Genomic DNA, 27,782 nt, shown 5'->3' on the forward strand with positions numbered 1-27,782 from the left:
GAAAATCTCCATTCATTTTCCCTTTGAAGATGATTTCTTCATATACCAGTAACACTGAGTTTATCAGTTGTTTTTGATTAGGTAAGGTCATAAACTATCATCTACAACAAAGTTAATTGCAACAGAGCATTGTCAAAATTCAATTTGTGTTTAGCAGCCTACAATCAATCATTCAGATAATTTCCATACAGAATTGGAGCCAGTCACACAGCTACTCTAGTTTTGTTCAGTGTACCAGTGCGAATCAATTGTCGTTTATCCATTGGGGTGTAAACATATGAAGTATCATTCAAAAACTATGATATTCTCCAAAAGAATGATTGGTCCAAGAGTGTGTTCCTATGGTGTCACCGGTCAGAAAACTACATATCCTATGGAGCCATGCGGTGGCATGTAGACCGATTAAATAACTGAATACTCCTCATCTCATCCTGAAAAAATCAGTTTCATTACATTAGGTCACTTAAAGTAATAAGTGAAGCCATGGCAGCTGTTTAAATCGTAGTTAGACTGTGTGAGTAGACTCACTGCACTGTGTGATGACATCCTAACATGCGACCAAATTTGTAGTTTTTTTGTAGACATTGGCAATTGATAAAATACAATATCATAAAATAGAATTTAAATTTCCATTTAAAGATAACTTGCAACATTGTGATTCAACCTAAAATCTGGAAATTGATTGTAAGACAAAATTACTGCTGTTAGCTGTGATGAGTGAGGAAAGAAATGTCTAATGCCGGTTTGAATGGGGAATTTTGCAAGTGATTCTAATCTCAGCACTCTTAAGAAGGCTGTTTGGAGAAACCTCAAAGGAGCATGACAGGAAGTGATGTCGTTGGCTTCACAGCTTTTCGGTCAGTCGGGATTGTTGTGGTGATGGCCGGCATTTTCTCTTGGTGCAGAGTTTAGTACACAAGTCACTGTGTAGTTCAAAGTAGAGTCAGACCGATATATTAGTTTGCCGATACTGGCGTTTTATTTTTAAAAAGTCGGGTATCAGCAAGTCAGTGTGGTCCACCTCTGATATGATGGAGGTTCCTCTCTGATCACAGCTAGTCAATATGTTTTTATTATTTTTATACCAAATGTCTGACCAGGGAAATCATTCCAGTGTGGTGTGGAGGATTTTACTTAACTGCTTTAAGAAACTGCTAACCCATCTAAAACAATTTCTATATTTTAGTATGGCTTTCAATGGAGAGTTTCAGTGTCCCCTGATGGTCTAAATGAACAAAATTCTGGAGGAAACACTGAATACTTGTCATTTTTTGGCATGAAAATGGTGAAAGGATATTGAATAGCGGCACAAAATATTGGCTATTGGCAGCTTCAATCCAAAAATATCAGTATCGGCCTTCAGAAACCCATACCGTTCAAAGCTCATTGGTCGGTTTAAAGGTTGTTAAGTTTGGTCATTTAAAGATCAGAAAATGTTCTGGTCCATGGTGTTCAGATATATATATTTATCTCAGAGGTTAGTCTCGTCCCACGTCGGGTCGTTCAAGTTCTTCAGAACTCTCCTGATGATCCTCTCCAGCTCCTTCCTCGCCCGCTGCTCCTCCTCCAACGTCCTCCTCATTCTCTTGTTGTCCTGGAGGGAGAGGAGAGAGAGAGAGAGAAGGATAAAGTGAGAGTGGAAGCGACAGAAAGAAATAGGTTTGATGTGGATGGAAGTGATCAGTGATATGTTTTATCATCTCCTTGTTGTGAACGGTTGCTGAAGGTCCTACAGAAACCACGTCTTTCTACTTCTGCCACTTCCATTTTTTCCCTTTACTGTAACTGGTAGCTGACGTTGCCTTTGATGTTAACTTATCAAAAATTGATACTGGTGAATAAGGAAACTAGTGAGTCTGCTGTCAGTCTGATGGAGCTATTTAGTAATGACTACAGCTGCATAAGATTGCCTTCTTCTCACCTGTTGACTACCATATACCTGTTGTCTATTTCAGGCCATGGACCCTCATTAGATAAGATTTTGTCCCTGAACCCCCATATGGGAAGACTTTTGTTGTTGATTTAGCATTGAATTGTACAACAGTCCACACTGTAGGATGGGAGATAATAGTGGTGAGAGTGAAACATATTATTGCAACAGTCATTCTCATACATACTCTAAGTGGATTAACCTGCTGGTGAGACGCATCATTCCCTCAAGTTTCATCAAAATCTGATTAGCTGTGTCTGCACTACCACTCATGACACATGGATGACCAAACAAAAGATAGAGCGCGCCCTTTGGGCCATTCAGAGTAATGTTGAAAATGCTGGAACGCAGTGGTGAGATGCATCATGTTCCTGAGTTTTGTGAAAATCAGATCTATATCGCAAGTGACAGAGAGCAGAATGAACAAACAAACATACAAAAAATTCATGGAAGATGATCGATTGATTGTCCTCCCCCAAATTTCATCATGGATGGACAAATGAAGCAAGTTTTTCTCAAGCCCTCCAAGTGCGAAGTAGATTTCAACAGAAAACTGATGATAGTAAGATAGCTTAATAATACAGTGAAGAAACCCCCGACTCACCTGTTTGAGTTCCTGGACTTCATCTTTTAGACTGTACACAGTGTCCACCAGACTCCTGGAGGGTGAGAACAGCTCTGCTTTAGTTCACCACATACCAAGATTTCATATATTCTCACTCACACACACACACACACACACACACACACACACACACACACACACTGATCTCTCCTCTCTCACCTCTCCTCCACCACAGTCTGTCCGTTGCTCCTGGTCTCCTCCACTATGATCTTCTCCTCCTCTGGGAACAGCATGTGTACATCTTTCCTGCTAGAACCTGATTGGAAAAAAGATAACAATGTTATTAGGTTACTAAGCTCACGTCACACACAATGTGACAAGTGCTCACAGGCATACGGACACACATGCACATGAACATACTTAATCTGAATCTGCTCAACTGGTGAACATAGGATTCAAAGACTGTGATGTTTCAGAAGGGTTTGGATACTGTTAGGGTGCCTTACACCGGTTCCTAGCATACTACAAATGAGCAAATGTGAGACGATATTGCTTGGAATCCGAACAGTATCGCCAATCAGCATTCAGTGTGGGTGTAAACTTTATTTTGTACTCTTTTTATGTCTTTCCTTTTTTTAATGAAAATGAGTACCCAAACCGTAATTAGAAAAACCTTTGCTAGTTTGTAAAACCTCATTATCATAATGTAAACTACTGCTCCAAAAATGAATATTTAATCAGTTCTGACAATTGTGCCAATTCTGACTTAATTTATAGCATAAAGTTATCCTACTAATCACTTGACCAAATAGTACCTAACCTACAGGTTTATTAATTGTAGGGTTACTAAGTACAGGAATATAGGAAGTACCAGTCCAGTTTTTCACCAAGAGACAAGGTGACCGGTTTTGGAGGCCAGAACAACACAGCTCGCTACGTTTGTCAGTGTGGAAGCTTCATTGAAACTACTGGCTGCTATTTACTTTATCGTGCTGTTCTGCTGTTCACTCGCTCGCAAAGCTGTATCTTAGGAAATGGTGTTACGGCCACCAGCTGAAATGGAGCACTATCTTGCTACTTGTCCAGCTTTGTATGTATGCACTGAAACACACTTTAAATGGGGGGTTTAGATTAAATATATATGTGGAGGTGCACACGGAGCAACACGTTCACAGGGGCTCTTTCATATAGGCTGCACAGACAAATACTGTATGTACACACACAGATAAAAGGCATGCTTACTATGGGGCAGGGCAGGAAACTTTTTGTCCACTGGTTACAGTGGCTGGTTCTAAAGTTTCCCTCAGTCACTTTCACTGTACTACCTCTGGCGGCCATAGTGGAGGTCCACAGCTCTTGGGCAACAGAGGCTGTGAACATCCAATTGCAATGGGAACTGATAATTTCGCCACTGATACATCTGGTCGATTTTGTGTTTAGATGTCAGATTGTTAGCTAGCTAACCATAGTATCTGGTCAGCTGACCCTCACTATCATGTACACCTGATTTGCACACTAAGGTATCTAGTAGAAGCTAGTGTTAGCTAGTATACACATAACATTAACATTGCATGCTTTGCTAAATTAGCCTGCTAACTAGTTAGCTAGCTAACAAGGCCAAAAAACCAACTGAGTTGACTTCTCTAGTTCCCCTTTGGTCCTAGTAGAGACTAGGACCAAAGCAGGGGTTAGGGATAAAGACAAGACAGTTTACTGTGTCAATTTGGACACAAATCTACCTTATCAGACCTTGCACTTTTACTTGTGATGTTACTGAATCCTACACCCACACCACAGCAATCTTTTTAAGGCATCTCTCTTTTTCTAGCCATTATTTGTGCATAGCCAATACTCCAGTGGACCTCCATGATGGTGCCAGGATGCAAGGATTTGTGATGAAAAAGCATCTATATCCCACCAAGGAGTGGGTATACTGGGTGGGAGGGCAATACAGTGGGAGCCATTCTTGTACAGGGTGGATAATAAACTATGGAGTAGGTAGGGTGTACCCCCTGCTTGGACGCCATTACCCATGCCACAGCAGTACACAGCACCCAAACATCAACTCTTGTAAGTTGGGAACCACTGGGTGCCTGATAAACTGTGGTGATGGACCCAAGACTGCTAAATGGCAATCCAGGTGGCCACCATCTTTATACAGCTGGCTTATTAAAATCAAATGGCTAAAGGGCTTGTGGATAGGGTTCGACCGATATGGATTGTTGAAGCCGATGTTTTTGGAATGAAGCCAATATTTACCGAATATTTTGGCCATTTTCATGCCACAATTCCAAAACATTTATGAGTATTACTTGTGTGGAATCTAATCAGTATATCACATATGGGCCCAATATATTAATATATCGGTCTAACCCTAGTTGTAAGCTAGCTAGTTGGGTAGTAGGTCTGGGGTTTGTGACTGCAATGTCTTACGAGAAACCGAGGCGGTCCTGTAACTATGGGCGGTCCAGATACTGTCATAATCCGAGTCCTCTGATTGGTCAGAGCATGGTGGGTTGCCGGGGTGACCAGCGACGGTGAGGCTGGCGTCGGCGAGCACGTGGTTGTGCATGAGGTCAGTCCCTTGCCAGGCTGTACCATAAAGTAACCAGTAATAGGGGGGGAGTGGGGCAAACCATATTGAATGTTGGGAGAGGGTGGTGGGGTACAAACCATATTGAATAGGAGGAGGGGGTGGGACAAACCATATTGAATAGGAGGAGGGGGTGGGACAAACCATATTGAACGTGTGGGGGTGACAATGAACAGCAAATTGTTTGAAAAATATGGGATTTAAACCAAATGGAACCAAACGCAACAGGAAAAAAGCGGTTGTATGGGGTAAACCATATTGAATTGGAGGACGAGAGTGGGAGAAACCATTCGGAATAAGAGGGGTGTATGGGCCAAAGCATATTGAGTTGGAGTGGGGGTAGGGGTTCACACAAGGGATGATGACAATAATGATGATGAGACCAAACAAAACAGTGTGGAGGAAGAGGTTAACGAAAAGCAATTTGACAATATTGCAAACAGGTTGAGAGGGGGGAAGGTGTTTTTAACGGATTTAAAAAAGGGACATGGCGAAGGATTTAACAAGAAAAAAACAATGATTGAAGGAGGAGGAGGACAGAGGAACAAAGGGATTACAGAGGAAGAGACAGAGGAGAGAGAAAGAGAAAACACTGTTAGAGCTGAAAGCAGAGAACAAACGGTGGTTAGCAGTAAGCTAGCTAGCACTGTGTGTGCGTGTGTCCATGCATGTGAAGATGTGTGCGTATTGTGTGTTTATATGTGTGTGTAGGCCTGTGTGGGTGTGTGTGTGTACTCACTGGAGTTGAGCGTCTGTCGTGTCTTGGCGCTGGTACAGTAAGCTTCAATCACTTTCAGTATCTGAGCGTCCTCCTCGAGAGCTGCTGTACCTGAGAGAGAGAGAAAGAGAGAGAAAGGGAGAAGAAAAGGAGGGATGGAGGATTAGTTTGGTTTAGTAGCTAATGTTTCGGGTGTTTTCATAGTTAATTCGTTATTTTTTATGTGGCTGGAGCAGACCAGGCGCTGTCTTCAACCACATGTGACGGTAAGCAAATGACGTTAACTTCACTAGAGCTTATTCTGTCAGGTAACATTAAATAAATCCCAGAAAGATAATCTGTGACTGCCTTATTTTTGCTAATCACATAGTTAGCCTACTGTTTGTCAATGCTCTGAAATTGCACCAACAATATCTTTTAGCATTTAATGGTAGTTGATAGCATAAAGATGAGTGAGCATGCTGATATTTATTTAACGCTACCCAACAGAATAAGCGCAGAATAAGGTGATATTATATATGTATTTATTTATTTTTTAGGTAATATCATTTCAGCTCAAAACTCAACCTGTCTTGTGGCTGCACTGCATTCTGGTCTATTGAGGCTACTGTTGGTGGAGAGATTGGTCTCTCTCTTCTATGATGGATTTCTCCCTGTATGATTGTTGAACGTCTCTTGGTGCAAAATGGCGGCTCTAGAAAGAAGCCCTCGCTCTTTGATTCTAAGGGACTGACACCAAAACCTGATGTTTACTGCTGATGTTTCAGATAGCTGAAAATCTTTCTCTTTCATCTTTCTCCGTTTTTAAATAGTGTTTAAGTGTTTTAGGATGGATGATTTTTTTTTAAAACTGGCCACTATCAGAGTGGAGTTTTCAACAAATGTATTTTAGTTGCTTGGTTGTGTACGTACTCTTCCTCACAGTAAAGTCCTCTTCTGAAGGTTTCCTCTCCGGCTTCCTCTTAGGGAGCAGCTTCTTCATGTTCTTAGGACTCTTATTCATGTCCTGCAAACAAGGAGACAGAGAGATATGTATGAATGTATCTCTACTTTAATCAATGGACAATTTATTCCAATTTAACAAGAGGGATAGAGAGAAAAACCATCTCTACTCATTTGAAGCATGCTAGTGTACCTCCTTGTAGCAGAGAGCAGCGGCGGGGCGGAGAGGAGGTGCGGGGCGAAGGCAGCTGAGGCTCCAGGGTTTGGGGGTGCTGGGCGGCTCCAGGGGCCCCCACATGGGGCCGTCCCTCTGGGCCGTCCCATACGACGAGGGGTGGGGAAGGGTGTGGTAGGCTGGTCCGCCGCTCCCTACGCGAGACTCCGAATGTCTGGAAGGAGTGAGGGGGTGGGAGGGCAACTGGGAGGAGGAGAGGAGGAGAAAGGAGGAGAGAGGGATGGAAGAGAGGAGAGAAATCCAAAGAAAGATGTGAGGAATACACACAGATCTGATATACGTAAATATGAAATGACTGATAGTAGAGATAGAGACTGACTGATTAACTAATTCCTTAGAAAATAGGAGAACTTACCGTGTGACAGACAGACAGATGCTTGTGTGTGTGTGAGGCAGTAGTGTGTGTGTGTTTGGTAAGAAGATCCAGCCACTCCTGTAGGTCCTGCTGAGTGTTACACGCCACCTGCATCCGCTCACACTGGCCGCCTACACAACACACACACGGTTATTACATGCCAACAGAACATAATAAAACAGGCATGCTTGGACACAAGACATGCCAAGACACACACACCTGTTCAAATTAACTGATTAGTTGAGAAATTGGTCTTTCTCCTCTTCTATGATGGATTTCTCCCTGTATGATTGTTGAACGTCTCTTGGTGCAAAATGGCGGCTCTAGAAAGAAGCCCTTGCTCTTTGATTCTGAGGGACTGACACCAAAACCTGACGTTTACTGTTGATGTTTCAGATAGCTGAAAGTTGTTCTCCGATCAAACTCCATTGTAGCTGCTGTAAATATCTGTTATATAAATGTAAATATGTGTTACAGTGTTTTAGGTGGATTTTTCCTTTAAGTAATAGGATCTAAATGCTGAAACTGATATAAAAGCTAAAATGATATACCGTAAATCCTCTAATATTGGCCCGGGCCTTTATTTACCTCAACTGCAGAGGGTACCAGGCCTTTATTGGAAGCAGGCTTATATTAGAGACAGGCCTTTATTTCTAATTCCCTCTGTTTGATAAGTATATTTGCTCATATTTTAGTACAAAGCCTCCTTGTTTTCTGATCTGCTTCTGTTGGGGTACGTTAGGTAGACGTTTTTTTGTTACTGCAATGCATTACGATAATTATGGTAATCAACGACGGCATGCTCCAGAGACTTCCACCGGCCGAGCCATCTTGTGGCACTTGTACGTTACTACAAACTACAGTTACAAACAGGCACCAGGAGTTTACCGGTATCCACCGTTGTTTGCATGTAAGCTGAAGCTAACTGAAGCTAACTGAACCTGGGCGCCGATTTGTTCCCGGTGATCCGGCCGAGATTTCGGCGGGGGTCCTGACGCCGATGCGCACCGGGCGTCCGGGGCTTGGATCAGGAGGATCAATGCGGGCTGAGGGCGCGGTGGAGAGGCAGTGGCGGAGAGAGGAGACGGACACGGTCCAGCCATATACTAGGTTTTGACCTAGTCTTGTTTCCTTTGTTTTTCCCCCCGGCCTGTATTTGAGGCCGGCCTTTATTTGTTCGTGTCGACCACGCCCCCAGCCATTATCGGATACGATTACCGGCTTTTAATTGACTACAGGCCACTATTAGAGGATTACGGTAATAGAACTTTTCCAAAACAGTTACAAAGGCTTTACAAAGGAATGTAAACGCAAGCATGAACAGCCGATAGGAATCCCTTGTTTTTAATCTAGACATGGGAACAGCCAATAGCAACCTGCCTGTGGATCCCAGGCTGTGATGTGGTCCATCACACCCATGCTAAAAGTGATCAGTAAAATCTTAAAATGAATTTTGAAACGAGCAGGTAACCAATGTAAAGATGCTAAAATCAGGGTGATGTGATGTTGTCTTTAATAATAGGACTCCATAAATGTGTGTAGATTGCTACATGAGAGGACTCACCAGATATTTCAAAAGCATTCCTGAGGTTTTCTCCATCTTCTATCCTGGAGATGAGCATTCCCGACAGCGGCACTCTCCCCTTCAGAAGGACACACAGAGAAATGCATAGTCACTGGACCACAGGTCTAACAGGAAAACACTGGTCTAGAGAATAAGATCTGCATGTGTGTGTATGTGGTTAAATATGTTATGATAATGAGAATAGACAACAATGCACACACGCCCTTGCACATTTTCACTTTTTCTGTACATATAGTTCGTATAGGAGTTTTTGATATGGTGGACAGCTAATAATGCACATATGCAAATCTGCACATTCTGCACATATCAAGGGTTTGGTGCAAAAATAAATGAGTATCATATGTCATTGGAAAGCTCTTGTTGAGCTGTATCTGATGGTAAAAAGGACACTTTTGGAATTATAAACAGAATGAAGATAAAAGACTCAAGTGTCCAAGACTCAAAACAAATTTGGTGCAAAAAGGCCATAACTGCACTTTTTTATAGAATATTTGTTTTCTGAATCTTGAATACAAATGATTCCTATGTTATGTTCGTAGTAAAAAAAAAAGATGCAATAATTTTATTTTGTTTTTTATTAGGATCATTAAAGTTTCATTAATCTTAGTTACCTGGTAGATGAATCCACTCATCCTCGGACTGGCAGAGAGCATGAGCAGAGTGTGAGGGAAGAGGAGGAGGTAGCGTTCGTTCGTCTCCTGAAACACAAAGACAATACCTCTAATACATAATATCATATTCTTACCAAGAGTAGAACAGGATCTGATCACCCAGGGTGCATGTTAACGCCATGTGGAAAGGGGATCTCAGTGTCCTGGTTTTGTTGTTAGGAGGTTCTGGTGGGTACCTGACAGCTCTGTGTATGGATGATGGTCTGGGCCATGTGGAGGACAGGGCCGAGGGTTTTGATGTCATCTCCCTCCCAGTTTCTGATTGGCTCCGTTAGAATCTGCAACTCCAAGTCCTTCTTCTTCCTCACCTCCTGGCACTGAGACTGAAGACACACACACACACACACACACACACACACACACAGATGGACACATGTACAGACACACAGATGCACAGGAACACGAAAAGACACAAAGTTTGTTGTCATTGAAACAGACCATGAAGTACCATGAAGCAATATTCTTAGTGTTATTCCAAGTATTTTGAGTTTTATATTTTTTCTTAAGCATATTGAGATGAGATATAGGCTAATCAACTGTTGACTATTAGCTATATATATTGCCAAAATAAAGAGCGTTGGGCCATCACAAGTTACCAGAATAGCTTCAGTGTCTTAGCATAGATTCTACAAGTATTTATAACTAGGTTGGAGGGATGCAACACCATTCCTCTACCAGAAATATATTTTTTTCCCATGGCACACAGAGACCGCAAAGTCAGGTCAGTCAGTCAATCATGCAAGACTTCAATCCCTCAAACCACGGACAAGGAACCTGTGCCATGGTGCAGGAGGCTACGTTCATGTAGTGTATGTACGTTAATAATCTTTTGTATTGTGCTGATATTTTACTTGTACACAATTAAGTAAAAGTTCAATTATTAAACCATAGGATTGTGGGAGTTGCTATGGTTGTGCGAAAATTCATAGCTAACGAAATGCTAATGCTAACGAAACGGTGCTTGCTCACCTCGTATTCAGTAATGCACACTCGCCCAGTGTTTGTATTACAGTGTGTGTTTATAACTGCAGTGGCTACTCTATGCTGACAAAAAACTATAGTTGTGGAATTTATTAAATTTGGGCAGCGAAACACTAACAAAACATTTTGGCTAACTGGCTACTATGATACTAAAAAACAGCTAACCTAGCATAGCAATATAGTAGAGTGTGCTTATCCTGATTATTCCAGGACTGTAGTAGTTTAAACTACAGCAACAGTTGATGCTGCACACCTAGCTAGGCGCCGCAGGACAGCATCTATTCTTGTTTGTTTGGATGACAGTGACGGAACACATCAGGCTGCTCAAGAATCTCCCATAAGAGCATCATCATTTTCATGCTAATCAAACCATTCAGTGACTACTGGTGCCTTGTTGATGGGGTTATTGTCATCCTGTGTGTGTGTGTGTGTGTGTGTGTGTGCAATGTTAATGTGTGTGTCTTACCGCAAGGCTTTTGAAGGCCGTCATGGAGGCATGGAGGTCTGCTCTGTCAGGGTGTTGGTCCTAAGACAAGTATTACCAAAAAACAAAGTTCATTGCGTTTGTCAGAAAAAGGGGGAAAAAACGACGAACTAACTGCTGACTATCACTATCAACATAGTGTATGCAAAAGTGTTAGCATGGAGCCAATGATCTACTACACATGGATGATTTTGGTGTCTATGTTCTCATCACTTAACAACTAAGCTGACCAATGAGACAATCTCCCAAAAACTCACTCAGCGAGACAGACAGGCAGACAGACAGGGATCAGGCCTCACCTCCATGTGTCTGTCCAGCTCTTTCAGCAGGGTCGGGTATCGGTCCAGTCTGGTGAACGCTTTACTGAGACCGGTGGTCAGGGTCAGGATGCCAGGACTGGACGCTCCCTTTGACTCCATGTACTCCCCCAGCTCCTCACTACAACACACACACACACACACACACACACACACACAATATTAAATGATGCCCAAACACATGGACACACAAGTTGATGCCCTAACACTCACAGAGATACACAAACATAGGCATTCAAACACAGTTACACACACAAAAAACACACATAAATAAGAGCTTGGAAGGCGTGATGGCTTTTCTGGGGTTTGTCGTAATTGTGTACACACACACACACACACACATACACAGTGATTTCCCTTACTGTACCTGTGTTGAGTGAGCACGTTGACAGCAGAGGGGTGGTTGGAGCAGTAGGCCACATAGAGGGTCTTCATCTGGGGCATCAGATTCAGGAAGAACCCCCCGACTCTCTGCTGGGACTCTGGGAGCCTACACACACACACACACACACACACACACACACACTTAATCTTACACCTAAGTAGACTTAGCAGAGAATGACAACTCAGAGACACTGGTTTGGTTGGCTTCCATGTTTGTCGAAATCATTGTTTATGCAGACTGGATGACTACTGCAACTGATGCCATTTAATTGCAGTTACTCATAAAGATAAAGCTTTGATTGGAGGATGATTAAGCGTCAGTTGGGTAGAGCAAGGTGTGGCACTCTCCATACCAAAGTCCAAATTTACCTGGTAGTTTTGTAATAGAGAGGAAAGATCTAACAAAAATCCTCAGAAATGTATTTGGAAGCTAAAATAAAACAAAATTCCCATCAGGGGAATGTTCAAGATTATCATCATCATGTTCCCTCTAAGCTGATAATTTGGTGACCTATGTCTACCAATTTATCACACCGACCAAATAATAAAATCTTGTCAGTCATCAGTCGTTGCTCCACTTTGTCCCCAAAAATGTTGTCGATATTAATAGTTTTCATCGCAAATAATATTAGATGCAAGGTCTTTGCCATAGGGTTTAGTAGACAAAATGAAGAAGCAAATCCCCCTTTGCCTGTCCACTCTATAAGGGTGACTGTGTTACTTCAGTCTACCACTAGGTGTCTCTACTGCCACGTTAGCTGTCTATATGAAGCTGCTATCTGACCACAGGAGGGTTTGAGCTCCAGTTCCTCAGTCCGTCTGCTGGGTCGAAGTGCTTTAAGGTGGAGCTGGAGGATCTGTTGTTGGTTCAACAGGATGTGACCATGAGCAGGCTACTTCAGAGTATCTGCAGCTTTCAGAAAGCCACATTTAAGGCTTTTAAGACCTTTTTAATGCTACCTGGGATTTAATTTAAAAACCAAAATAAAGAATTTCTGATTGAACATGACTAGTTCTGAAAGTATAAATGGGTAGAATAAGAAAAGGAAATTAATTGTTAAGGGACATGAAGTCCAACTGTGTTTAGTAAAGCAGACAGGATACATATTGTATTACTAACCCTGTTCTGTATCTAATAGTGACTGGTGAAAATATATGATACTAGTGCATCTGTACTAGACAAAAAAAGAGAAGAAAAGAGGGGTGTACTGACTTGGTACGCTCCTCCAAGGACTGAACCAACATCTGCTGGAAGGTCGAGATCTCCTCCAGATTTCCCTGAATATGACTGATGTCAACACTGTTTAGTCTGCAGGAGAGGAGAGTAGAGTAGAGGAGAGGAGAGGAGAGAAGAGGAGAGGAGTCATTAGTAATTTAAAACCATGCTGGTCCCAACCCTCCACTCTCTCTCTCTCTCCTCTCTTTCTCCTTCTCTCCATGTATCTTTCATGCACGCATACTAATCAGTGGAGTATATACAGCAATATATGTAATATAGGATAAACCATATATATGTTCCACTAATGGATTTTTGTGTGGAATCACAATCAAAATGTCTCATTAGAATCAATTCAGGTTTCCATAGACAACCAGTGTATTGATCAATTCTACAATAAATATGTAATCAATCAAACTGCATCATATCCATCATATCAGAGGTGAACCACAATATCTAGTATGTACATTATATGTCATGTGTGTGTGTTCTTCTATACTGTGCATCTTGGATATATTGCATATATATACAGAATATTGGTACAGATTCCATGGATATTTGATTCTCTAATGTGTGTAAACTGATCCTATTAGAGCAAAACAATAAAAAGTTGATGATAAAAATCTATATATGTACTTGTCAGTGGGGTGAAGGGAGCGCAGGTACGAGGCCAGCAGACTCTGTAGTTCTCTGGAATATTCACTCTCTGTTTCCAAGATGTTCTGCAGGACCTGAGAGACACACACACACACACACACACACACACACACACACACACACACACACATTTCTGTTACTTAAACTGAATGATGTAGTGGTACATAGAAATGTTGGTAAGCCATGACCTCACAGCCACCGTTGACCTAGTGCTGAGGACCTCCAATATGGCCGCGGGAGGGTGTGTTACATCACAAAGCCACAAAGCCCTCTCTACATGTATACACACACACACACACACATACACACACACACACACACACACACACACAGACAGAATAAGCCCAAAGCCTGCATCTTCTCCTTTTACATTCCTCTCTTTTAGGCTTTCTGGGAGAATCCATTAGAGAAAAGAAGAGAAATAAACTTATTTTTTTATTTATATCTTCTTTTTTCTTTTGACATTACTGGCTGGGAACAGTTTTGACTTCAGGCAGTGTGTGTGTGTGTGTGTGTGAGAGAGAGAGAGAGTGTGCATGTACGTGTGTGACTCAGGTACCCCAACCAGTGATGGAATGCCTAGTGGGACTGTGGCAGCTTGTTGCATTATTAAGAGACACACAAACACACTCACACACACACACACACACACACACACACACACACACACACACACACACACACACACACACACACACGCACCCCAGCAGCCAACCCTGGGGCAAGGCTGCCCCAGAAACCAGTGGAATGGAAGAAATAACCTACATTACATCTGCTGCACTCACACGCACACGCACACACACACACACACACACTCACACAAGTCACACAAATTATGACATGCTCGCACACACACACACAGGAAATAATCTAATGCTATCGGGTCATTAATTGGAAGTGTGGATGAAAAATAATTGATTGTTGTAGCAGTCCAACTCAATCCACAGCACACACACACACACACACACACACACACATTTGCACTACTAAACATGCAAGGACCCTCCATTAGCTAGATTCACCCGCTAATCCTTAACCTTAACCTTAAAGCTTTTTATGTAAAATACAGCTTATTATTCTAAATCAGTGGTTTTTAATCCTGGTCCTCAGGATCCAGAATCCTGCTAGTTTTCATTCTAGCCATCTAATCAGGGGCCATTTCACACCTGGGACACCAGGTGAATGTAATTAACTGCAATTAACTAGGTAATGACAGGTAATGAAGTTCTCAAACTTCAAACAGTTGCCTCTCGCTGCCATTCGGAGCCACCAACGTGCAAAGTTGCCTAATACAGGTTTAACTCTGTCCACTACATGCCTAATTCTAACTCTTATCCTAACCTAAACCTACTCCGAATTCTAACCTTGACTGTAAACCCGAGTCCTAACCCTTAACTAACCCCCTTGTACAAGTGAGGACTGGCCAAAATGTCCTCACTTTGGAGGATCTTCCTCTTTCCTTCTTTGTGAGGACATTTGGTCCTCGTAAGGGCAGAAATACAAGTCTAACACACACACACACACACACACACACAGAGTCTCTAAAGAGTGTGATACTCACCACGTTGTAGTAGGTCTTACTGATGATAGTGGTGTCAAAACCTTTTGGGGGACTTTTCAGGGTGGCTGACTTGGGCTTGTCTGGCACTGACACTGGCTTGTCTATAACAGAAAGAGAGGGAGAGAGCAGTTCAGAATACCAGTTTAAGGCTTTTTAAGATGCCTTTTAATGCCAGTTAAAGTAAAATATAAGATCAATTTCGCAACTGAAATCAATGTGAAACTGAAAACAACTTAAGACTTATCGAAGCACACCAAGACACCACAACATGTTTAAGACTTCTAAAACTGAATTCAAGACAGGATGCATGGAAAGAGATATTAAGAGGGAGAAACAGAGAGAAAAACATCAATACTACAAATTCCCTTTGGTTTTAAAACATTTTCCTTTTGAAAACTGCACTTCTTTCAGACATTAACTAGGACTGGATTTTAACTTGGTGGACTTGGTGTTTAGCATGATGCATGCTGATAGTGACTGGGAAATATGACTGTCAACTGGGCCATATCCCTCTGTAGTTTAAGATTATTGTACACAACAAATTTCACAATGACAGTGGGTCTACAACTACATGAGTGTTTCAGTAGAATAATACAAACATCAACATGGAGGTTGAATCATTGTTTCTCCCCATTAAATGAAAACAACCAAAGAATGTCTCCCCACTTGTTTCTATTAAGTTCCAACATTTCCCAACCACAGCACTATAGCATCGCCATTACATTTATGTAGCACAGACTTTAATTCAATGATTCATTCATTCAGTCACATCATTTCACTGTCCTAGTTATTATCGTTTCAACATATAGCCAATAATAAGGCATGTTGTCCTATCCTGCCCTCCAATTAACTATTCTGCTTTACGGCCACTGAAATGTAATGCCTGAAGAGTAATAAGAACAAGAAAAGGCAGCATTTTCTAGATAATGAGGTACTTTTTGGACCTATCTGATTGGCCGGAGAAAGCCTGCAATAGAGAGCTTATTAAGGCTGAATCTGCTATAATCAGGATGCTAAAGAGGACGAAAAGAGGTATTCTCTTCCTCCCATTTCTTCTGAGCTTCTCTAGAAGGTTTTGGAGTCAAGCTTTTGATTTCTACCAAATCCTGGAACTGGTTTCCTCAACTAGGAGTCGAAACAAAGAAGGGGCTCGATCCTGCTATGCATCCCACAATTCTTTGCCTTTCACGTGTAAGGGGGGGTCTTCTTCATGGAATGAGAAAGGAACACTGGAATGACTGGACATAATCCTGAGATAGGGAGTCTCACATCAGAGACATCAACATCTCAATAACTGGGATTACAGTAATATCAGTGAACAGGATGACAGACAAGTGCTGCCCCTAATTCAATGCCATTTCATTCACTGAAGTGGTTCAAAAACATCCACAACCATCAAAACACTATGACTAGTGTCGACTCCCACTAGTCATATGGATTTTCTGCCATTCCAGTAGTATGACGGTCCTTGTTTTCTTCTCCAAGCTCTGGGCCAGGAAGTTCCCTCCATACAGCAGCTCCGGAACTTCCTGTCTTTGTCTGTTTGTGGAGCTTCCTTCCTCCCTTCCCTGCTCAGAAAGTTGCCAGCAACACAACTAACCACCGCAATCAAAAGAACCGAGAATATATGAGTCTTACGAACAGAGGGGGCAGCCATTACCAGGCTGAGGAACCCGTGGAGTCCAGTTTGGAGTTCAGAAAATGCTACACTGGTGTCATCATGACGGCCTGAAAATTGCTGACAATTCTCTATCTCTATTTGCTCTCTGTTTGCATATATACTTATTTTATTGTGGTGGGCTTTTGCCTATTCATTTTGTTAGACAGAAACTAAGCATATTATAAGCTGTAAACCAAGCTAAGAGCCTCACCGATCGCAATATAGTAGGCACACTCTGATATAGTATGATTCAAAGATAAATAGGCCAGCCAAAAGACATAGTACTGCTAGTGAGCTACTATGAAGAATAGACCAACAGGAAGTCTGTATGTGTGTGTGTGTGTGTGTGTGTGTGTGTGTGTGTGTGTGTGCAGGTCTTACTTATTGCATGGGAAAATCCCCCCCTTATTTTTGGATTCATGTTGGAAGGGTATGGGTCTATTATAGTTTATATGTGCTTTAGGCCTGACCACAAGGAAATTAGTTTTGACTACAGTGTTTATTGTATTGCAATTCAAATCGCAAGTGCAATATAATAATTTATTAGTCCTCATCATACAGCCAAACCCATATAAGATAAGTAAATTAGGAGTTCTAGTTCAAAAGCTAGCTGTTGCATTCTGAATTAGCTGCAGATGGGAATAGCCTTTCCAGTGCAGGCAAGAAAACCAAGAGTTATAGAAGTCAACACAAAATTAAATGACGGCATGAATAACTTTCTCTATGTCAGAAACAGATCTAATTTCAGAGATCCTTCTTAACTGATAGAAATTAGGTTATTACTGAACAACTCTTTGGACATGAGTTTGGACATTTTCTGGTAGCAAATTTGATATTATTTGCCAGGTTTCCAAGATTTTTTGAGATATCCAACACTTAATGTCTAGTAGACAATCATTAAGAGTGTCAAGAACGGGCGTAAGAGGTTCACAAGTTGCCCAGGTGCAAGAACTGCTATAGGGCCCCCCTACCTCAGCACGCCCCCTGCAACCCAACCTAGCCATGTCACAAAATGGACTGAATGCAAGGCAATTTTGTGAATAATGAGTGCTAATTTTAGTTTGATGATTGAAACTGTATGTTGATGCAATAACAAAAAAACAAACCCATGATACATAGCTTGAGACTGCAAGATAGTACGGATGCTTTACAAACTACGCTTGTCAGTAATCCACACATGGGACTGTTCAACACCATCAGAGACCCCTGTGCCAGTCAGGCTTGACCACATAACCAATCAATCACTTGGACCCAGGATCCCTAACTGGCACTAATAACTTGAACTCTTGACCTTTGACTCTTGACTATTGCACAGGGATACTATGTACCTCAGGAATATATCCATGGAACTATCCGAATTGCATTTATTTGCATTATTTGCACTATCTCTATTGTCTCTATTGTTGTATATTATGTTCACCACCTTTATTAGTTAGTAGCTATTTCCTTTATTTCTTTATTGCCTGTACTTGACATACTTTACTTCTTTGGTGTTGTCCGTCAATTGCTGCTATGAACCTGAATTTCCCCAAGGGGATCAATAAAGTGCTATCTTATCTCATCTTATCTTACATCTGACTTCCAGGGAGGCCATTCTGTATTTAGAGGGCAAAAACAGCTGTGTATCATCAGGGAAGCAATAAAAGGAAATATTATGTCTACTAAGCGGGAACATATCAAAAGAGAAAGGGCCCAGAATGGAACCTTGAGGTACTCCACAAGCAAAAACCTGCTGAGAAACATATAGAATTTCTCAAGGCAACAGAGAATTGCTTATCTCATCTCACACTTGACGGACAGTACCAGTACAAAAACTGAAAAAAAAAAAAAAATCGGAATAATTTATCCCAAGTATAGGCCTAATGTTTATTATGCTTTCATAATAAGCATCCAAATAATGTCCAAAACAAGGATGGGACGAGGAACCAAACCAAATTATCCCCTGCCACCACTATTACAAACAATGACAGGGAAAATACTGATGCAAAACATCTAAAAAAAATAAGAGTTCCACCCACCGCTTCCTTTAAGTTCCCGTGCATAGTTGCTGGGGAACCACCCAGTCTTGCCGTTGATCGAGCCTTCCCACCAACCCCCCTCCTCCTGCCGGCTCACGCTGATGATGTCACCCTTAGCGAAGGAGAGCTCGTCCTCATTGGTCTGCTGGAAGGGAAAGCGTGCTTTGACCAGCACACACCCGCTGCCCTCTGACATGTCCTGGGAAAGAGAAAGGAAAATAATACAAACTGAATCTTTTGGTGAAAATCCAACATGTGGAACTGGCATATCTTGACAATTGCATAGCGTTGGTGAAGGTATGCGCTCATCTAAGTGTCATCTGAGCGTTTATTTACTGTCATTACTCTTGTGTTTTGTTGTTGTTGTCGTTATGGTAACTCACCAGGCTGCGGTACTGAGGCTGCAGCAGTTTGGAGGAGCGGTGGTGAGTGTTGAGAGAATCAAACGACTTGATCCGCAATGATGAGGAGTGCTGCACACACACACTGTCCCCGCCAACACCTATATCTGGATAGAATGATTCAATTAGTACTGCACTTAAAGTACACTAAATTCATTAGCAGTCCACATAATAATAATAATAATAATAACTAACCTTTATTTATAGAGCACTTATCACAACAGACTTATAAAATGCTTCACAAGATAAACATAAATGTAAGCAATAAAATAATTAAATACAAAATAACAGTTATTACTACTAAATAACAATAACAAATCCTTTATAAAGCACTTATCAAAGCAGTTACAAAATTTACAAGATAAATGTAATAAAATAATATCAGAAAAATAAAATTTAAAAAAAAACTAAAATAAGGTTGGATAAAAGAAATAAAAACAAATGCAGAGAACAATTGAAACAGAGTACAAATAAAATAAAACAGAAAACAACTAATAAGGAAAAAATAAAATCCAGTGCAAAAAATGACCAATAAATAAGGACAACAAACGAAATAAAATACAAACGGGCAAAGGCATAGAATAATAAAAACAGAATACAAGCAAAAGCAAGCCTAGAAAAGCGTGCCTTAACACACACACACACACATTTAGAATATTTATTTATGTCCACATAAATACAAGGTACAAAGGACATAAACACTATTAATGCAAGTAGATATTGGGTCAGTCAGTTACAAAAGTGCCTGCGCCACACACACACACACACACACACACACTATGTTACCTTCAGTAGCTTTATTGAGGGCAACCAGGGAGTTGAGGACCTTGGAGAAGTTCAGTCCCTGAAGGAGATCATTGACCTCAAATGGCTAGAGAAGAAAATACAGTTTACACAGGAAAATAAATAAATAACAGGAAAGAAATTCAGCTGAGAAAGCCAATAGAAGCATAGGGGGTTTGGGGCAGAGGAATTCATGATAAATTCATAAAGTATGACATCAACTAGCACACAAAGCTTCCTATGCTTCCATACACACACCTCACACTGTAGTGGTAAATAAAAAAGAGGGTGAACTATGACTTCCAGTGGGTGATCATAAGATAGTAATCATAATAATTTCCAATATGAACAAAAATCAATTATATTTTCAGAAAAGAGCGTTAATTATTGCTTTTGTTCATACAACTTACAGCAGTTTGATAATGCTTACTATGATGTATACTATGGATTCACATTATTAAGATTTAACTAAAGGGTACACTGAGTTTCAGGGCCGTTAACCCTCCACTGCATCCCTGCTCCCACTCCAGTCTGGTCCAGGATTACTCCAAGTCTGAGCTCCCCCTTTTAATCCCCCCATCACACACACACATACACACACACAGCCACCATCAAAATACCTCCCAAGCCCCTAATCTTGTGTATACCACACACTGGCTTCTGCAGTCTCAAGGCGTTACGGGTGGAGAGATCATTTGAGCCTCAATGTGAAGGGCTTGAACTGGAGCGAGAAAGTCAATGGTGAAATATAACGTTTTGGGACTGATACGTCAAAACAAATCAAAACAGTTTTAAATGAAATATCACCACAGTAAACCATAAGACCAGCTAGAAATAGCTGGACACACACTAGAAGATTTCCTAAATCCTAATTCTGCATTCCTTTACAGATTGAGTCTCTTTCATTTAATGACAAAAGCACATAATTTTTCCACACAGTCTTCCATTTCCCCAATACAGAACAGCCACGAAGAATTATAAGAATCCACTAGGTTTGATTTACATAGGCAAATTAATAGTCAAAGCCAAAGTAGTTAATACACACTTCCACCTCTTTCACTGGCGCTGGGCCAAGATATGATATCAGATTTCCGCACACTGCTCCAATAGGAACATGCCAATACTGATTCTGCATTTGATACTGTTTTTACATGATGCATTTTAGGCATTTAGCTGGTGCCCCTATCCATATTCCCAGTATAAACTAATGTATCAAAGGACTTCTCCAATACTGAAATCTGATATTAAGAACTACATCTAACATAAAAGAAACAGAACAGAAAGAGAAGGGCCGAGCAATTCGATTCTTCACCTTCTCACTCATACAAGGATCAGATATGTCACTAATGGAGCAAAACTACAATTTATATTTAAACATATTGAATATTTTAGAGTTAATCATAATTTAATCTGATTATTAAATATTCAATGAACTCTATAGGACCTTAATAATTGCAACAACATCAGAGAACTGTTATCCTACACTACACCAGTCTCTCCCCTATGTTGACATAAATAATAAAGCCACATTTTCGCAGCAGAGAGGAGTAAACTAGCTAATTAGAGCAGAGATCCAACAGAAACCTCTAGTGAAGAGGTGATGTATCATGATGCAAAGTACTGGAATAATGATACTGCTTTGCCATTTGCCAAGGCCTTTGGGGAGATTTTGTTCCAAAACAGTGAGTATTGAATGCCAGAAATCTCAGCACCTGGTGAAGTAATCGTTAAGTCATTTATTGATCAGCAACTCTATCATCCCCCCACAGATATATTATGGTCAGTTTGCGCTATGGGACAGTAAAAATCTTACGTATTGCCCCTTTAACAGCTTTTATTGTTCCTGTTTGTTTTTGCAAAGGAACATCACCACACGCATGTTGTTTTGGTGTGTCATCTGAAGCTGCAGAGAAACACTTCAGTCATTCTCGGATGGGAAAGGGGGAGGGAACAGGGGAGGGATTGCCTGGCAGAGCTCTATCACTGCAAGCAGCATGGCTCTGATGGCTCCCACTGCTTCCTAAGAGAATGCCAAACAGATTATTTTTGCCTAATGTTGCTTGGCAACAACATTTAGCTCCGCAAAGTCAAAAAATCAATAATTGGAGGCTGAGAATAGTCCCTCAATGGTGCAACTTTTATATGGCCAAGGCTTTGGTGTGGATTACTTAGCCTGCCAATCAACTGCTCTCTCTAGAGACAATATAATAATAGCAAACACTCTGTGTGGTTGGTAATTTTTTCAAAAACAGTTTACAGAGTTCTATAACTAAATAAATAAATAAATACATACATAAACAAACCAAATAAAGTAAAAACAAGACACCACATGATATAAAGATAAGAATACAGAGTAAAAACAACATAATAGTAAAAATAAAATGGCACTGATTGTCTTCCATACATGGCATGGTCCTAATCAACTTCATTAAGTTAGAAATGCTGCTACATGTGTCTTATAATTCTGTGCATTTTAATGTGTCCTCTACAGCATTCCAAAACAAAACCAGCTTCCTAGTTTTATTACAAACGCTGCGATTGTTTCGAGGTTCATCACTTAATCAATGAAGTCAAAAACTATCCACTGGTAGTCTCCCCTATCGGACAGACAGTCAGCCTGGTCCTCTGCCTGTCCGATGTCTGTCTGGGTGAATTAGTGAGCTAACGTCACTCAGTCTGCTGGTAATGGAGGCCTTGGCTTCCAGCAGCACGGCTGACACGGCTCTAATCAACCTGATTGGAAAATCCACCGGCCGCCTGACACGCTGAATTACATCAGCCCCGCCCCTCTCCTCCCCTCCACTTCGTCATCCTCTTTCAATGTGTGGAAGAACCCACCTAAACTCACTGTACCCACCTTTTGACTGACACATGCCATCCACCCACTATTAGCAGACAGTGTGAATCCAGTGTGAATGTGTGGGACTGTATGTAGGGCATCGCCGGAAAAGAGCAAACGCGCTTTCTCGACTTTCCCTGGATAAATAAAGGTGAAAACAAATAAAAAAAATAAAAAAGTCAACCTCCTCATTACCGGCTGAGCTTTCTGCGACATCAAAGCAGCTTTCCAAGTGCAGCATGAAGCACAAACCTGCCTCATTAAAAAGCCTGCAAGCTGGGCGGGACTCCTCTGTTGCGTAATCTGCTCTTTTCTTTAATGAAGATATGGCTTTTTCCATGGCCAAGATCAATAGTGTGTGTGTGTGTGTGTGTGTGTGTGTGTGTGTGTGTGTATGTGTGGTGTCACTCTGTAACACTATCTACTCACTAACTCTCTCTTCACACCCACTGTGACAGGCTATAACCTGACGTGACCCAGAGTTTTGCACACACACACACACACACACACACAGATATGGGTTTTTGAAGGCTGATACCGATCCTAATATTTTTGGATTCAAACTGCCAGTAGTTGATATCTGTGCTTATGTAAAAAATCTTTACATTTTACCATTTTCTCTCTGACTCAAATCTGAGAATATTTTTATTGTTAGATATGACTTTGTCCAGAATTCCATGACTATCTGTATTGTAGGTAGAGAGAAAACAGTGAAACTATGATCAAAATAGTCATTCTTCTACATTCTCTTATTCTCTAATTGTGTTAACTTCTTGTAAATGAAATAATGGTGAAGTTTAACCATTTATCAATTTGCTGAGGACCCCCTGGAACCCTCTCAAGGACCCCTGGTGGTCCCTGGACCCCACGTTGAGAACCGCTGCCCTAGAACTGTATTCTTGTCAGGGTGGAAAAGCCTCTGAAACAGCATTTAGACCATCATGGGACACTAAAACTCTCCACTGAAACCCAGGATGATAATGAGAATAATCGTCAGTATCATCAGCATACATTCACGCTCCCCATAGACAACCAGTGTAGCATTGATTCATTCTACAATAAATATGTAATCAATCAAACAGCATCATATTCATCATATCAGAGGTGAACCACACTGACCGGACCAGATCTGATTCATGACTAAAGGACAATATCCGCCTCTTATATCAGTCTACCCCTAATCTCAACTATTATTGACAGTTATGTTGACACATCAGACCAGCATGCCGATGCTCATCTCTGCTTCTTGTTTCCATAACTAGAAATGAACCATAAATCATCCTGGGTGGCATTCACACAGCCATAATCCGTTTATACCTACAGTTATGAAAATACATTACATACTATTTAAAACAACAGCTGTAGGCAAGCTTGGAGGGCAAAGCCACCTAAACCCAGTTTACCACCTTTTTAGACTCATCAATCTTCATAACATAAATTCATAATATGCAGCATAGTAAGTAGTACCAAACTGATTAATGTTATATGAGTTTATGGTATATGGGGAAAATAATGCTTTTCTGAAAATGTAAATGATTTGTGTTTGTTTGCCTTATGATGATCATTGACTGGAGGTCAGAGTTCACCCTACTTTTTCACATCACTGCTTAGATAGATGTAGTGAGAGTTATTGATAATTATTGAGTTATTGATTCATAACCCAACTGTTCACTCACAGTGAGTTTATAATATTGCAATATAGATTAGCTATTAATAATAGTAATAACCTTTGTAAATATAAAGCACTTTAAAAACAAAGAGTTTACAAATTGCTTTAACAATCAAATAAAAGCAAACATTAAACTCATCAAATGAATTAAAACCAGTAAAAACAAAAAGACACTACAAGATGTAAACAATAATAGTAAAGTAAGACAGCAGTTCCAATAACATGACTTATCAGTTTCATTAATGTCATTTCATTCATTTCATTGTAAATGTTGTCACCATTCATAATGGAAACCACCTTGCTAGTCTGCTGAGAAATATTGTAATTGTGTCATTAATGCTCATTAGTACTGAGATAGTAAACAATATAACAGCAAAAACACAGGATAATCATCACAGACAAGCAAGTATATAAGTTTCAAGAGGTGACATAAAAGATGAAGTAGTGAGATGAGTTAAGCAATCTTTTATCCAGGCGTCACAATGTGGAAAGGTGTATTAGTATATTATATTAGCCTATGTTAACTCACCTCCACGCTGAAAGCCCCGCAGCCTTTAATGAACTCGGTAATGTTCCTCTGACACTCGCTGTCGCTCCTCGGCTCCTGGAAAAACTACAGACAAAAAAACGCTGTAGTGGCTGCAGATACTGTTCCCTTCTTTAAATATTGATATGTTGTTGGTAAACTGGATAAAATGGATTTTTTCGTATGACAAATCTTATTCCAGGCGTTGCTCGTGCACTTGCCACTTGCTGCTGCCTGCCAGTTTCACGTTTGCCAGGATAAGACACGGAACTTCCGGTTATAACTTTCAAAATAAAACAGATTGCAGAATTGGCGCTTCATTACCATAAGTGACATATTTTACGCTTTTATTTTGAAGGTAAAATCGGCTAACTCTCGGTCATGTTGTGGCTAACTCTGGCTAGCTTGACGCAGTTCTCCGATCCACAATCTCTCTGGGAAGTTGGATTAGCAAAAGGAGGAAATGACGTTTGTAGCCTCACGGTCCGGTGTGTGTGTGTGTGTGTGTGTATGTGTGTGTGTGTGTGTGTGTGTGTGTGTGTGTGTGTGTGTGTGCGTGCGTGCGCGTGCGTGTGTGTGTGTGTGTGTGTGTGTGTGTGAGAGAGAGAGAGATAGAGAGAGTCCCTTCTGCTACTGTAAATTTGATACAGCAGGTGTGACTATAGCATTAGCATTAGCATTGCTACATAGCACTAGATGCTAAATATTAGCATTATAGTAACGTTATTAGTAGTACTATTACTGTATCATTAGTATAATTACAGTATTAGTAGGCTATTACAACAGCATTCATAGTATTATTATAGAATTAGTACTATTACAGTAGTATTCGTACCACCAGTAGCCTACTACAGTAGTACTAGTTATAGTAGTAGCCTATTAGTGGCATTACAGTAGCATTGCAATAGTATTTGTAGCCTATTATTACATATTAGTAGTGTAACAGTACTACAGGAGTAATAGTGTTACAGCAGTATTTGTAGAACTATAGCAGTATTAATGCAGCCTAGTATGTAGTAGTATTACAGCAGTATTACAGTAGTAGGCTATTAGTAATATTACAGTAGTCTTACAATAGCATTAGTATTAGAAGTATTAGAAGTATTTCAGTAGTATTATTAGTATTAGTGGTATTAGTGGTATTACAGCAGTATTGCAGTAGTTTTGGTAGTATTAGCCTACTTGTTAGCAGTATTACAGCAGCATTACAGTACTATTCCTGAATTTCCCCAAGGGGATTAATAAAGTGCTATCTTATCTTATCTTATCTTATCTATTCGTAGTATTAATATTGTTAGCAGTATTACAGCAGTATTAAAGTACTATTAGTAGTATTAATAGTGTTATCAGTATTACAGCAGTATTAAAGTACTATTAGTAGTATTATAGCAGCATTCATAGAAACAGCAGTATTTAGTAGTAAAGCTGCCTGCTCTTATATGGGAACCTGCTCTCACACAGTTTGTTTATGTGAATCACAAACTGTTAACTGTCATCAGAACATTAAGCAGCAGGTCCAGAGACATGCAGTTGCCTACTGTAGTGAAACCACACAGGGAAACAGAAGAGGTGTAGAAATATAATCCAACTGTTGCAAACAGTCTGTGTCTCTCATGGGACAGAGACTGTTTTAGTCTGTGGCCTTTGGCTGTGTGATTTAAAATGAGAACAAATCAATATGCGGCACACACACACACACACACACACACACACACACACACACACACATACAGTAGCCTACAATGGCTGTGACCGGATATCCCACACGGGATAGCCTAAGCCTGTTTGGTCCTTTTGATCATTAAGTCAACCAACATTTTATCATGAAAGCGTCAAATAAATTCATTTTACATCTTACTTATGCACTACTACATTTTCAATGAGAACAAAAACAAAAGCCTCATATACCAACAGGCAATATCCTAATAGGGTCAGCTTACCAAAAATATTCTCATTAATCAGCTTTTTACTAATGTAATTGGTTTTTTTTAGTATTTATTGTGGCTGTGATTTTTTATTATATTTATTTGATTTTTGATTTTTTTCTGTTTTTTTTTGTAATTTGTTTTGATTGGGACTCTTAAAATGGATGGACTCTTAAAACATCTTTACTTATTTAACCATTTTTTCTTCTAGAATCCTATTTTTTTGTACTATTTTTAAGAAATTGGCTTTGTTCGTTTTTTTATGTAATTTTGTCAATTTATTTTTTTATAGTTTGTTTTTTCTTTCAGCTTGCCAAAATCATAGATTTTTTTTTTTTTTAATGGGGGGTTGGAGGGTGATACGGCTGTTAAAACATCTTTAGTTATATAACCATTTTCTTTTTCTTCCAGAATCCTGCATATATTCCTTTTTAACAATGTTTTGTTTTTTTTAGGGCACAAAACATTATGAAATATTTAACCAACCTTTTTTTCTTCCAGAATCCTATTACTAATGTTTAAGGGCTGTTAAAACATCCCTTTCTTTCTTCCAGACTCCTGTATTTCTCTCTGCACTTACTTTGTCCACCGTCCCGGGTCGCAGCCGCTCCAGCAGCCGGCACAGCACCGCTCCATCCTGCAGGGACGCCTGGAGGAAAGCCTCCGGATCCGAGATGCTTTTCTTCGGAGACTCCAGCACCCCCAGCGTGATGAGCCACGTTACCGTCTGCTCGGCCGAATTCATGCCTGGGTCTGTAACCTCATAG

The 27,782-nt window shown here is 40.5% G+C and overlaps 1 protein-coding gene across 5 annotated transcripts; it reads right to left on the bottom strand.

The window, feature by feature from the left end:
• Nucleotides 1-687: 687 nt before the first annotated feature.
• On the bottom strand, nucleotides 688-27,760 carry arhgef7b (Rho guanine nucleotide exchange factor (GEF) 7b). Of its 5 annotated transcripts, none has more exons than XM_078291057.1 (22): nucleotides 27,596-27,760; nucleotides 25,094-25,177; nucleotides 20,060-20,144; nucleotides 19,256-19,380; nucleotides 18,873-19,071; nucleotides 15,195-15,295; nucleotides 13,613-13,707; nucleotides 12,974-13,069; nucleotides 11,744-11,866; nucleotides 11,359-11,497; nucleotides 11,042-11,101; nucleotides 9,771-9,917; nucleotides 9,535-9,621; nucleotides 8,903-8,981; nucleotides 7,339-7,469; nucleotides 6,942-7,166; nucleotides 6,719-6,812; nucleotides 5,828-5,917; nucleotides 4,929-5,087; nucleotides 2,715-2,811; nucleotides 2,535-2,589; nucleotides 688-1,594 (listed from the first exon to the last, which is right to left on the bottom strand). In XM_078291057.1, the coding sequence occupies exons 1-22, from the start codon at nucleotides 27,758-27,760 to the stop codon at nucleotides 1,472-1,474; spliced, it is 2,559 nt and encodes an 852-aa protein (XP_078147183.1). In that variant the 3' UTR covers nucleotides 688-1,471. The 5 variants fall into 5 exon arrangements, with proteins under 5 accessions (XP_078147183.1, XP_078147182.1, XP_078147181.1 ...); XM_078291056.1 differs by having other exon boundaries at nucleotides 2,715-2,801; nucleotides 4,916-5,087; XM_078291055.1 differs by having other exon boundaries at nucleotides 2,715-2,801; nucleotides 4,916-5,087; nucleotides 18,873-19,054; nucleotides 19,218-19,380.
• Between the last annotated feature and the right edge of the window lie 22 nt (nucleotides 27,761-27,782).

Source organism: Centroberyx gerrardi, chromosome 21 (assembly GCF_048128805.1).
Source record: "Centroberyx gerrardi isolate f3 chromosome 21, fCenGer3.hap1.cur.20231027, whole genome shotgun sequence".
In the NCBI taxonomy this organism is placed as follows: domain Eukaryota; kingdom Metazoa; phylum Chordata; class Actinopteri; order Beryciformes; family Berycidae; genus Centroberyx; species Centroberyx gerrardi.